At 38.6% G+C, this 13,124-nt stretch overlaps 1 protein-coding gene across 1 annotated transcript in view; it reads left to right on the top strand.

Annotated features, from left to right (window-relative positions):
- The window catches only part of LOC140464758 (uncharacterized), a 215,700-nt gene that overhangs the window by 24,217 nt on the left and 178,359 nt on the right, over positions 1-13,124 (top strand). The window contains exons 2-3 of the mRNA XM_072560257.1: positions 6,423-6,635; positions 9,815-10,060. Of these exons, the coding sequence (XP_072416358.1) occupies positions 6,615-6,635; positions 9,815-10,060 (267 nt within the window). The 5' untranslated portion in view covers positions 6,423-6,614. The remainder of the gene's footprint in view (positions 1-6,422; positions 6,636-9,814; positions 10,061-13,124) is intronic.

Below are 13,124 nucleotides of genomic sequence, written 5' to 3'. Positions count from 1 at the left end.
AGGTTGAGTCTGTGGTTAAGAAAGCAAATGTAATTTGTCTTTTATATCAAGAGGGTTGAAATGGAAGAGCAGTGAGGTGCTACTAAGACTTCATAAAGCTCTGGTTAGGCCCCATTTAGAATACTGTGTCCAGTTATGGGCCTCTCACCTCAGGAAGGACATACTGGCACTGGAGCATGTCCAGCGGAGATTTACACAGATAATCCCTGGAATGGTAGGCCTAACATACGATGAATGGCTGAGGATCCTGGGATTGTATTTGTTAGAGTTTAGAAGGTTGAGGGGAGATCTAATAGAACCTTACAAGATAATGCATGGCTTAGAAAGGGTGGTCGCTGGGAAATTGTTTCCGTCAGGTGGGGATACTAGGACTCATGGGCGCAGCCTTGGAATTAGAGGAGGTCAATTTAGAACGGAAATGAGACACTTCTTCAGCCAGAGAGTGGTGAGCCTGTGGAATTCATGGCCACGGAGCGCAGTGGAGGCCAGGACGTTAAATGTCTTCAAGGCAGAGATTGATAAATTCTTAATCTTGCAAGGAATTAAGGGATACGGGGAGAGTGTGGGTAAGTGGCATTGAAATGCCCATCAGCCATGATTGAATGGCAGAGTGGACTTGATGGGCTGAATAGCCTTACTTCCACTCCTATTTCTTATTGTCTTATGGTCTTAACATGTAATCAGGGCAATCTAGGATGGCACATTAGTGCAGTACTAGGGAATGCTGCAGTATTGAATCTGTTGCCTATCAGATGAGATGTTAAACTGAGCCTTGTCTCCACTTGTGCATCTGCACGTGCACATATAGACCTCTCCCAAAAAACCAAAACCTCAGATTCCATTTCAAAAAACAGGAACGGAATTTTCCTCTACTGGCCCGATCAATGTTGATCCCTTGAATATCATTGGTAAAGCCAATAATTTGGTCATTTTATTAAGTGCTCTTTGTGGGACCTCACTGTACATAAGTTGCCATGCTTTGAAATAATTTCATTGGCATGAATATTTCACTAAAATTAGCTATTGCCTGAAAACCAGTGCATTCCTGCTTGAGCAAAAAGGAATAATGAAATGTTTGTGGAAACATGATGAACTGTTAATTTTCATTTGTTGTGATTGGAGTAATGGAGCATTCTAAAGTCTTTTTTTTGTTCTCTCAGTGATATCCGTAAGTGGATTTCACATCTATTATATAGTGAAATTGACTCAGACTCCTCTATTCATAGGCATAGTAGTATCATCCATCAATTAAATATCATGTTTCATGTAGGTGCATCACTGATCTTTCAGCAATAAAATCAAAGTGCTGGAGAAACCCAGCAGGTCTGACCATGTCCGTGGAAAGAGAAATTGAATTAATAATTGTAATGATTATAATGAGATCAGCCAGTTGGACCTCATAGCATGAGTTCCTGATTGGGACTATTAGTCTGCTTCAACCAGGGAGCCCTGGTTGGTAGATAAAAAAACATGAGCAAGACATGCTAATCACTCGGAGCTGGCTGTGAGGGAGCTAGATCAGTGTCAAAGATCTTCAATATGTAACTGAAGGGTGAAGGAGTTATTTTAGTGGCAATGAAAGTAAAGCACACTCCTGAACACATTCATTTGCCACAGCCGTCTTTGAGGTGGGGTAAGCATATCTGGCATCATGCCAACATTTGGGAAGCTTGACTCATTCGATCCAACTGTTGAAGACTTGGCAAAAGTGAGGACTGCAGAAGCTGGAGATTAGAGTCAAGAGTGTGGTGCTGGAAAAGCACAAGGTAGCATCAGAGGACCAAAACAATCGTAGCCCATATGCAGAAAGAATGCATTATTTTTTCCATGCACATGACATTGGGGTAAATAAAAAGCAAAAAGTAATTTCCTAACAGCTTGTGGTCCTGCAGCTTTTTAGGTTGATGGAAGCCTGACCTTCTCTTTGGCACCAAAGACTAAAACATTTCAAGATTGACAGATTTATTTAAAGAACATTATGATCCCAAGTGGCCTCTAATTCTGAGTTGATATTGTGTTTTCTCAACCATTTGAGAACAGGGGAGTCTGTACTGGGATTTTTGACTAGGTTAAGATGACTGACAGAGACATGTGATTTTGGTTTAACCCTTAATGAGATACTGAGACACTGTTTGGTATGTGGGATTAACAATGTAACCATGCAAAAGTGCCGTAATAGCTGAAGCCCAACTGGACTTCTAACAAGCATTACAACTGGCTTTATCACTGGAGAGATGACATCACTGTAGCTGCCAGCATATTGTTGTAGGGAACAAGAGTGATTGTCCCAAAAATAGTCACCGCCAGATACTGGCTAAACTCCACCACAGTCATCCTGGGGTTCCAAATGAAGTATTTGGCAGGACGTTATGTTTGGTGGCTAGGATTGGATGCAGACATAGCTGCATCAATGGGGCAATGCCCAGAGGGCCAACAAGGACAAAATTTGACCAAAAGCTGCTCAATATTCGTGGGAATGACTGGGTAAACCCTGTACTCAGTTACGCATTGACTGTGCAGGTCCTTTCATGGGCTCAATGTTTTTAATCACTGTGGATGCCCACTCAGCGTGTTTGGATGTACATAGAGTCAATTGTCAAACTATATGCATCTTTTGTAATACACAAACTCCTGGAACTGTTGGTCACAGACAAGTAGCCATCGTTTTCCGGCAGGGAATTTAAATATTTCCTAAAGTTGAATAGTATTCGTCATATAATGACAGCTCCATGGCATTCAATTGGCTGGTGGAAAGAGCAGTCCAAACTTTGAAGATAGCTTTAAAGAAACAGCCTGCAGCTTCACTAGATACCAAACTGTCCAGGTTCCTATTTGAGTATAAGACCGTCCTTCATGCAACTACAGGGATAGCTCTAATAGAGTTACTAATTAGGCAAAGACTCCGCACCAGCTTAAACCTGATCTTCCTGGACATGAAGGTTTGGTGGGGCGAGGGAGTAGTTGTGGCGAAAGAAGGTGAAATGGCATCAGGATTGCCAATGCCAGTCACAAGATTCTGCTCAGCAAGAAAGAACATTTACTTCAGGGGGCAAAGTTTGGTGTAGGAACCTTCGGAATAGTCCTGTCTGGTCTGAAGCATGGTCGATGTGAGGTCAGGTCCAGTGATGTATAAAGTTCAGGTAGATACGATGGTCTTGAACAAGCGTGTGGATCAAATGAAAGCTGCAAACTTGCGAATTGGATCAGAGCAAAACTCCGTTCCTAGGAATAATTGGAAAGGCTGTCAGAACCCATGGGTTCTCCCTCTCCGTCAAGCATTGATGATACCTCAAAATATGAGATAAATACCGCAGATGTCACAACTTTGATGCCTGAGTAAGAGAATTAATTTCTTCTGAAAAGCTTGGTGTAAGAGGCGAGCTACTGTGCATTACACGCCGCACGTATCTGAGGCAAAGTCAGAGGATCTTGACCTGTTACTAAAATAAACCAGCAAGAGCTATGAGCAAAGGAAACTGCCCATGCCCTCAGACTCAGAGGGGGAGGGATGCAGCATTTATAATGAGGTCAGCCAAGTGGACCTCATATAATATGAGTTCCTTGATGGTGGCTGTTAATCTGCTTAAATCTGGGAGCCTTGGCCCGCAGATTTAAACTGGAATTAAGACATCCTGTTCACTGAGAGCTGGCCACATGTAAATGAAGGGTGACAACGCAATACTGGCCACTGTGGAAGTATTTCATTAATAGTCCAAAGACTTTTCATTGCAAGTGATCTTTCAGTTGGTAGCTGCTTTGTGCAATTAATAAGATTATTTCTCAGTCAGCAAGTAAGCATGCAAAGCAAAAGCTATGATTGGCCTTGTTTAATTCAAACATCTAAAAGGAAAAGCAATATTCCTATTGAGGAATTTGTAAGAGATGATGGTGTGGTGATAATGTCACTGGACTAGTGACTCTGAGGCCTGGAGACATCAACACAAATCCCATTATGGCAGCTGAAATTTAGTTTTACAAAAATTTACAGTGTGATGCAACTGAAATTATAGACCTGGATTGTTTAAGTCTCTCTCCTCTTTTAGAATGATCATGTTGGTTTCAGTTATTTCATATGTAAATCGCAAAAATCTTTTTAAAGTTACATTCTCAAGTGAACTTTAACAATTGGTGTCATGTCAGCCATATCAGATAATGTATTAAAGGTGTTTGCTCTTTGTATGAGGCTGTCTGTGCCACAATGGTCAGACTGATTCTAATCTAAAAAATGGATTTACAGAATCTTACATGGATTCATGCAGTTTTTGAGCAAAGTAAAATGTAATTCTGCAAGTACAAATTGATCCCACAAACTTGTGTATGTGTGCTGGGGTGGGGGGGTCGGGGAGAATGCACGGTTATGAGTATCTTTGAGGATGTGTGTGCATGTGTGAGTGTGTAAAGAGATTTAAGTCTATGAGACGGTGTGTGTGGGAGTGTATGTGTGAGTATATGAGAGAGGGTCTGCGTGAGTTTCTCTCTCTCTCTGTATGTTTGTGTTGGAGTGTCTGCGTTGTTCCAAATAAACCTGTTGGACTGTAACCTGGCATTGTGAGATTTTTAGCCTTGCTAGTGACATCCAGGTTCCATGAAAGATTAGAGAAAAGGACATTTCTGAATCTTGGGACATTCCAAAGCACTTCACAGCCAATTAAGTACTTTCTTTTTTTGGGTGTAGTCTCCATTATATTGTTAAAAAAGACAGCTAATGTGCACACAGCAAATCCCCTCAAACAGCAATGTGATATTGACCAGATAAACTGTCTGATATAGGGAACAAATACATATTGGGAAAGCACTGTGTAAACTTCCTGCTCCTGGATTTTGCTGCTAATTGAATGCATCTAGTTGAGAAGTTTAATGCCTCATCTGATCGTTTGCACTCCAACATTGCAACACACCCTCAGTATTCCACTGATGTGTCATCCTTAGTTAAATGCTTAAAGAGGGGACTAAGCTTCTGACTTGGCTCTGTGGTAGCATGCCAAGGCTGCCTATCTTTGCAATATAATGTATGTGTTGCCCTTCCCCACATCAGTGAATATCTGGCTTAAATAATTTCAAACTTCCTTCCTGTATTATAACCTTTTCAACCTCTGTAAAATTGTACTCCAGCAATGTTCTACTTTGAAACGTGACAATGTCTGTTGCTATTTTATCTTCGTGTGCTGGTCCCAAATGGCAAGATCAATGAAGATCATCCAGAGGCTAATGAGATTCCAATACAATGCGTTTCTTCAATTATTCTATTAGATTATTAAATTATTAACCAGACAGAATAACAAATAACTGGTCAGATTTCTCATCAAGATTAGTGATAGGGTAAGAATAAAGGAAACAATTAATTCCAGAATTTAATGAAAACTAAAGCTATGGGGCGAACAAAAAAAAAAAAAAAAATTGAATTTAACATAAACTGTTTTGATTTGGCACAAATTGATGAATGAAAGCATGATTGGAGGCACATTTGGTGACGTAAGTTTGGGGTTGCTGAACCCAGTGCCACGTTTGCTTGGGCTGACATCACAAGGCTGCATTATTGAATTTAATAATAGATGATGTAGGCAAAAAGGGGAAAGCCATATTTGGCAATGTATATTTTAATCAACTTGTTCTGACATATGACACACCTCTGGGGTAGATAGGATTTGAATGTGGACTTTCTAGTCCAGTATTAGGGATACCACCACTGCACTACAAGACCCTAAACTGGTTACGTTATTTGGATGCTATAATATGAATGTTATTTTGCAGCTCCTTCCCTAACAGCATTGTGAGTCTGCCGACAGCACGTGGACTCATGTTCTAAGAAGGCAGATCACAACCACTTTCTTCAGGGCATTTAGAGGATAGCAATAAATGCTGGCCAGACAGCCAGGAATGTCCACATCCATGAGTGAATATATATAAAAACAAATCTGACTATGTTGTGTCTAAAGTGGGAATGCTTCAGATTGACATGTGCTGCCAAACATTGGAAGTATTTCTAATGGTCCTCATCCTAAAAAATCATAACAGTTTTTCCAAATTATAACATTTACTATGTGGAATGTTCTGAAACAAATATTGATTAGGCACTTCCTTAAATTGTTCTACTACTGGAAATAATACTCTTGAACACTACAATACTTAAATAATATATTGTTAAAATCATTTGTGCAGAATTTTTAACAGTCATTTGAAACAAAATGCATGTGTTACTGGTCTTGATGGTGAGGGAAAACAGTCTAATTCACTGGGTGAGAACTGTGTGAAAAGAATAATATATCCTGTCATTGTATGTGATATGAAACTGAAATCTTTAACATATAAATGCTGAATCCACGTGATCCACTAGAGAAACTTGAAATTGAATTTTCATTTTCTTATTTCTCTATATGGATTGCGACCATGTTTGACCCCAATCTATCTATCTTTGCCCATAGAATTCTTCAAAATGCCAACCGAAGTCACCAACACACTGTGCTGTTCCTGGCTGGGACTTAGGTGGTGTATATTGGGCTGTTTTGCCATCCGGACGGCAAATCCTTTCCCTTGAACAGGAGTCAAAAAGGCCTCTGGTTCATGACAGATGGAGCAATTGCAAAGCCAGTCCTGAGCAGGAGGCTGAGGAGGAAATGGAGGATCAATTTGAGGATGTAAGGAATGTAGAGTAATAAAACCATTGAACTATTGATAAGTGGGGTTGTGTATATAATAAATCACAAGATCAAGAAAATTTCTCATGCTATACTGAAGTGCAAGCAAATGATTAGCTTGCCTTAAACACAAAGGTCACCCATTTTCACATCTGAAAATGGCATTTAAAATTCTTGCTTCATTTAACCATTGACCATGCTAATATTGTTAAAGCTGCGTGTTACCACGTTTAATTGCCTTATGTATGTATTGCTTACACCTCAGTCAAGATGAAAAATATTTACCTAAAAATTATGTTGCAAATGTTAAAATTTGTTAGCATTTTTTAATGAATGTTGAACATGGAAACTTTTTATTACTACAGTAGCTTATTGTTATCTTGCAGTTTTGTTAAAATCCCTGATTGAACTATGTTGTGTTCACTTTATTCAGATGCATTTGGTTATTTACATTATGAAGTCCAGTTTCTTGGCCGCTGCATCGTTTTTAATTTTAATGTTAATAGTTTCTAATGGTATTCATTAAGTTGGAAACATCAGAGCGATCTAGCAATAAATTGAAATAACTCTGATACACAGCAGTGTTATGACCAACTGGAATACTGCACTGTAAACTGAGCCTTGCTATTCCTGAAGTCGTACTAAATGTTAAAGATTTGCACAGAACCCCAGTCTACCCAATTTTCAGATAAAGGTTTCTGTATTAAATTAGAATTGTTATTTATTGTAAGTAATTTCACTATAGCTGCAAGTAAATAGTTATTAACCATTGGCATATAATACTGCACACTAAAACACTCATTCCCCCTTTTAAATTCTCACTCTCTTGCTGTCTCTCTCTCTCTCTATCGCTTGCTGTCTCTCTCGCTCTCTCACACACTTATAAAGTTAGAGAAAACCTGAAAAGTCCACTTGGTGGTCTTTGTTTCCTTGTACCAATGTAGAAATGAATCCATTTCAGCTAACTAGGAATTTGGTGTTCAGTTGTATTTAGATTAATACCTGGGATTTCAATAATTGGGAGGGACAGAAGCAACGGGGGACTATTCTGTTAGTTTTCAGAGAGATTTACAAAATTAATGGAGGACTTTGATAGAAGTAAACAGAAAGAAACTGTTCCTGCTGACAAGCTTGTTGGTCACCAGGTGAGACAGATTTAAGATAGTTGGCGAAAGGGCCAGTGGGGAACTGAAAATTCCTTTTACCCCTGTGAGTTCTTGTGATCTGGTATGTTCTGCCTGAAAGGCTGTTTGGGGCGATTCACTAATAACTTGAAAAGGAAAGAAATGGATCAATTCTTGAATGGAGAAAAATAATTACAGGGATTTGGGGGAAAAAAGCAGGGCTAAGAGACTAATGGGTGAGCTCTTTTAAAGAGCTGGCAATGGCACAATAGCCCAAATGTCTGTCTTCTGTGCCACACAATTGTATGATTATATTTTAGTCAACAATAGGTTCAGAGTGATTTTCTGAAAGGACCTAATCCAACGTTTAAACTTGTCATGCATGAAAAATTCTTGTACTGAACAATGATATTTTGTGAATTAAAATGCAAAGCAATGACCAAAGGCTGCATTCTGAACATAAGTGTAGATGTTACCAGCAGATGAACCATGGATATACTCAAATAATAATTGCCTGTCTGTAGCATGAAAGCTTGTAATCTCTACTATCTTAATAGGATAAGTAATAATGTGGTGGATGAGTCCATCATATCCAAGATTCCCCTCCCATAGCACACTTGATCCTGACATAGCCATGTGTTGAATTGTTCCTTCATCCCAGATCTCCTTCATAAATGCTAACATACACAAAATATCATTTTTTTTGGCCTGCATTGTTTCATGAGGTTCTCCGTCACATTCCCACTGCAATTTTAAAGGGCAATTGTTGCATCCTCAGTAGCATCAGCCCTATGGTAAGGACAAATAGAATAAAGTAACTAATGTTAATGAAGTGATTTCATTATGCACTCAGTGGTGCATTATCGTGATGTATGCATCTGGATTTAATTGAATACTTATGCATAATGAAACATTAATTGCTGATTTTAGTTTTATTCGTTCGTGGGATATTGGTGTCACTAACTAGATCAGCATTTATTGCCCATCCCTAACTGCTCAGAGGGCAGTTAAGAACCAACCACATTGCTTTGGCTGTGCTGTCACATATAGGCCAAATCAAGTAAGGATGGCAATTTCCTTCCCTTTAAAGGACTTCAGGGAACCAGATGGTTTTTTGTCCTGACAATCGGCAATGGTTTAATGGTCATCATTAGACTTTTATTTCCAAAATATTATAAAATTCACATTCCACCATCTGCGATGGTGGGATTTGAACACAAGTCTCCAGAACATTACCTGAGTTTCTGGATTAATAGTCTTGCAATAATACCACTGAGCTATCCTCCAGTGAGGCTATAAAACTGGGTTTGCTTGATCAGGTGACCATTAACTCCTGTGAGGCATTGTAGCTTAAATCATCAATGCAGTCAGTGGGCTTTCTCTGCAATTTTTCTTTTTTATTAAATTGGCCACGTGAAATTGCCCATAGCATTCAGGGATGTGTAGGTTAGATGCATTAGTCAAAGGTAAATATAGGGTAAGGGAATGGGTTACTCTTTGGAGGGTCAGTGTGGACTTGCTGTTTCCACACTGTCGGAATTCTAAAGAAAAAATAATGAACAGCAGAGAATTTTGCCAGTTTTGCTTCAGTGGTTGCATTCTCCATCTCAACCAGAAAGCGATAGTTCAAGTCCCACTTCAGAGATTTGACTATCTAATCTAGGCTGGCTGTGTAATTCTGAGGGAGTACCACAGAGCTAAAGAATTGTCTTTTGGATGTGATGTTAATTTGAGTCCAACATACTCTCTCAAGTGCAAGATAGAGATGCCGTGATAACCTCTTGAAGAGAGCAAATGAATTCTCCTCGTGACCTGACCAATACTTATCTTCAATTAAACCTAAAACTGATTGCTTGATTATTATCACATTGCAGTTTGGAGAATTTGCTGCTCTCAATTTGACTGCTGCATTTTATGTATTACACTAGGGACTAAACTTGAGATGTCAAATGGTTGTGAGATCTATGACATAATTGAAAGTTGTATTCTTCAAATGGAACTTTTCTCAATATCTTCTAATTGTTTTTTGGTATGTCACATTTTCTAAACCTTCAGGAACCTGTGTCTAAATTTTCTGGCAGTCTATTTGACACAGAAGAAGGCTTTCAAAAGAATCGCCACATGAGAGCTTTTCTACATGGTAATCAAAAGCAGATCAAAATGCCAAGTAGCTCAGATACCAGCAAACAACAGGTCTATAAGCTGGCAAACAATACTGGTGGAGAACTTAAGTGTCCTGAGCGAAATAATTGCCAGCCAACACTTTTGATATCCACCGGATTCAAAGAAACTTCAGCAAAGGTAATATGAAAGGCTCTTCTATCATTTCACAGTTGAATTAATTTACGTACTTGCGTGTTTATTATTAACTTGGCTTGGTTAAGAATTTCCCTCTCTGAATCAGGAACCTCATTAAGAACTTCATTGCATGATCAAGACTGACTATGACCCAAGTGCATTATTAAGGGAAAGCTGTCTGTTCTGAGTTGCTTTTTTTTCAACTATTCATTCATGGGATGCACACATCATTGGTTAGGCCAGTATTTATTATCCATCTCTAATTACAATTCAGAAGGTGGTGATTAGCTGCCGCCTTGAACTGTTGCAGACTGTGTTGTGCAAGTTTGCCCACAGTGCTGTTAGTGAGGGAACCGCAGGAATTTGACCCAGCAATAAGGAATGGCATTCCAAGTTAGAATCATGTGTGGATTGGAGGGAATATGCATGTGATGGTTGCTATGCAACTGCTGCTCTTGTCCTTTTATGTAGTTTGCAGGTTTGGAAAGTACTGTCTAAGAAGTCTGTGAGAGTTGTTGTAGAACATATTGTAGATGATGCACACTGCTGCACTGTGCATCAGTAGTGGACAGAGTGAATGTTGAAGGTGTTAGATGGGATGCTAATCAAGCAGATTACTTTTTTTCTGGGTAGTGTTGAACTTCCGGAGTATGGTTAATGTTGCACTTTCACTGAAGAATATTCTATCACAGTCCTGACTTGTGTTTGATGAATAGATTTTGAGGAGTCAGGAGGGGAGTTACTCACTGGAATTCCCAGCCTCATGCCTCCTTTTGTACCCATAGCATTTATACTGCTGGTCCAATTCAGTTTCTGGCCAATGGTACCCCCAGGGCAAAGTAATGGCACATTCAGCACTGGTTCGAAAACAGTTCTGAAAAAAGTCACTGAATTTGAACCATGTTTTCTCTTTACAGTTGCTGCCAGCCCTGCTGAATTTCTCCAGCAATTTCTGTTTCTGTTTGAAGTGAAATTAATTCATTTATCTAATTTGCTGTTTTGGATCTTGATATCTGTAACGTAGTTATCTGCGTGACCAGAAAACAGCTTTGTGAAGTAAATTCCTGAGTTGTAAATGTGCAATGAAATATGCTGGGGTCCTGATAAGGGGGAGTTTTAGTTTAACTTATACCTTATTTATTAGACCTGTAAAGTGTTTATTTGCCTGTAACATGTCTGGAACTAAATTGGGAGTTGATCTTTTCATATTGGCTCAGAAAATATGTTCACTCTAACTGAAAGAAATATCGATTGGGAAAAGTCCCACACTTAAACTAATTACATTGTAGAGTTTACTTTAGATGAATGTTTCTAACCACTATTAACATTTTGGAATCTAGAGCTGTATTCACAAATAACGATACACAGGCAAACAAAAATACTTTGCACAATTCATTAAGACTATCCACATATTTTCTTTTACAATATACAAAATTTCAAGACTAATGTTTATTTCCAGACATGTCCTGCTCATATGATATGGATTTGATTTATGTTTGAGGCACAGATCCAAGAAATTCTATCTGGGTTTTGAGTTGGGGATTGCCAGCTCCATTTGATGGCCTGACCCACCCCCACACACCAACATATATACCTGCATCATGGATATTATTCAGTGTGTGAGAGAGAATGCATGACCTCGAATTTCATCCTGCTTGTACATCCAAACATTGCACTGTGATAACCAAGCATCTACTTAACAATGGTAAACCACAGATTAAGTAAAGCAGATTTAAGTTTTATGTTGTTTAACCAGTAATTTTTTAAAAAAAGGATACTTGATGTTATTTGGTTTATACTTTGTTATTTTACACAGAGAGGCTGAATTTATTATGGGGTGTAATTTGATGATTACAGTTGAAGCCATCAAGGTGGGTACAGTAATGAATGCCCTCCCATCTGTTCAAGGTTCTGGTCATTCAGAGACTCAGCATTAATGGAATATCCCAACCTGTTGCAGTCAGGATACTCACCAGTAACCATACCTTCACCACTGGAAGTTATTAAGAGAAAGATTATCATTCCTGTGGTGTGCATCACTCTGAAACGAACTTCGGGAGCTGACGAGTAAAGAGTGATCAAAATACTTTTACATCAAGCAAATAAATTCACTGCTACAGAGCACATAAATGTAAAACATTGTATAATTTTTTTCAGCTGATGCTGAGAGATTTTGGGGAGAGAAAAACATTGTTACTCTCACTCAGCAATATTCCCTAAAGTGGGAAGTGCAGGTATTATACACTTCCCTTTCTCGGTCTTTTAAATAGCTAACTTTAGGTGAGCTCATTCAGTGATAGTAAAGTATTTGCAGTGTAATGTTTCAAATATGTCAAAATGTTATCAATTGAGCAAACCTGATTAACGGAAACAGTATCTAACAAGTACATATTTACTTTAGCTCAAAGTTCCTGACTTGAATTCAAATCCGATCTCAATTCACAGGTTTATGCACCTTTCTGACAAAGGTAATAATTTCTACAAACCTTTCTAAACCATACAACTGCAGTTGTAAAATGACAAGATTCGTATGTGTGCCAAATGGGTAAAATTTAAATATGATTGTTGAGATACACAGCCCACACATATGATTTTGCAAACAAGGTATAGTTCCATGGGTGATGACTATCCTTGATACTTCATTAATATAAAGAAGGGTTTGATATACTGCAGTGTTTTCAAAAAGACTTGACAAATTGATGAAGGAGAACAACTTTGGGACATGAAAAGGATAGAAGTTAGCCAAGTTGTCCAATGATGCACCATAGGTAAAAGTTTTCAATTCACACAGGTATAAACATTACCGGTGATTGGGTGGTATAACAAAATTTCAGTGTCTAGTTCATGTGATGGCTAATAATTAGGCTAATGATCTTTCCTCTCAATCTCCTTTACATTTGTTCAAATTTGTATCTAGTACACTGACTGTACGATTTTTGGCTTATTCTTATTAAACAGTCACATGCCAATGTTCAAGTTTTTGAGAGCAAAAGCTCAGATTTTTCTTTCCCTTTCTGCATGAATCTGTGACCACCTTTTTTCAGCAGATGAACTGAATGTCAAGTCA

Source organism: Chiloscyllium punctatum, chromosome 3, assembly GCF_047496795.1.
Source record: "Chiloscyllium punctatum isolate Juve2018m chromosome 3, sChiPun1.3, whole genome shotgun sequence".
Taxonomy (NCBI): Eukaryota; Metazoa; Chordata; class Chondrichthyes; order Orectolobiformes; family Hemiscylliidae; genus Chiloscyllium; species Chiloscyllium punctatum.
This window is presented reverse-complemented; position numbering and strand designations above follow the sequence as displayed.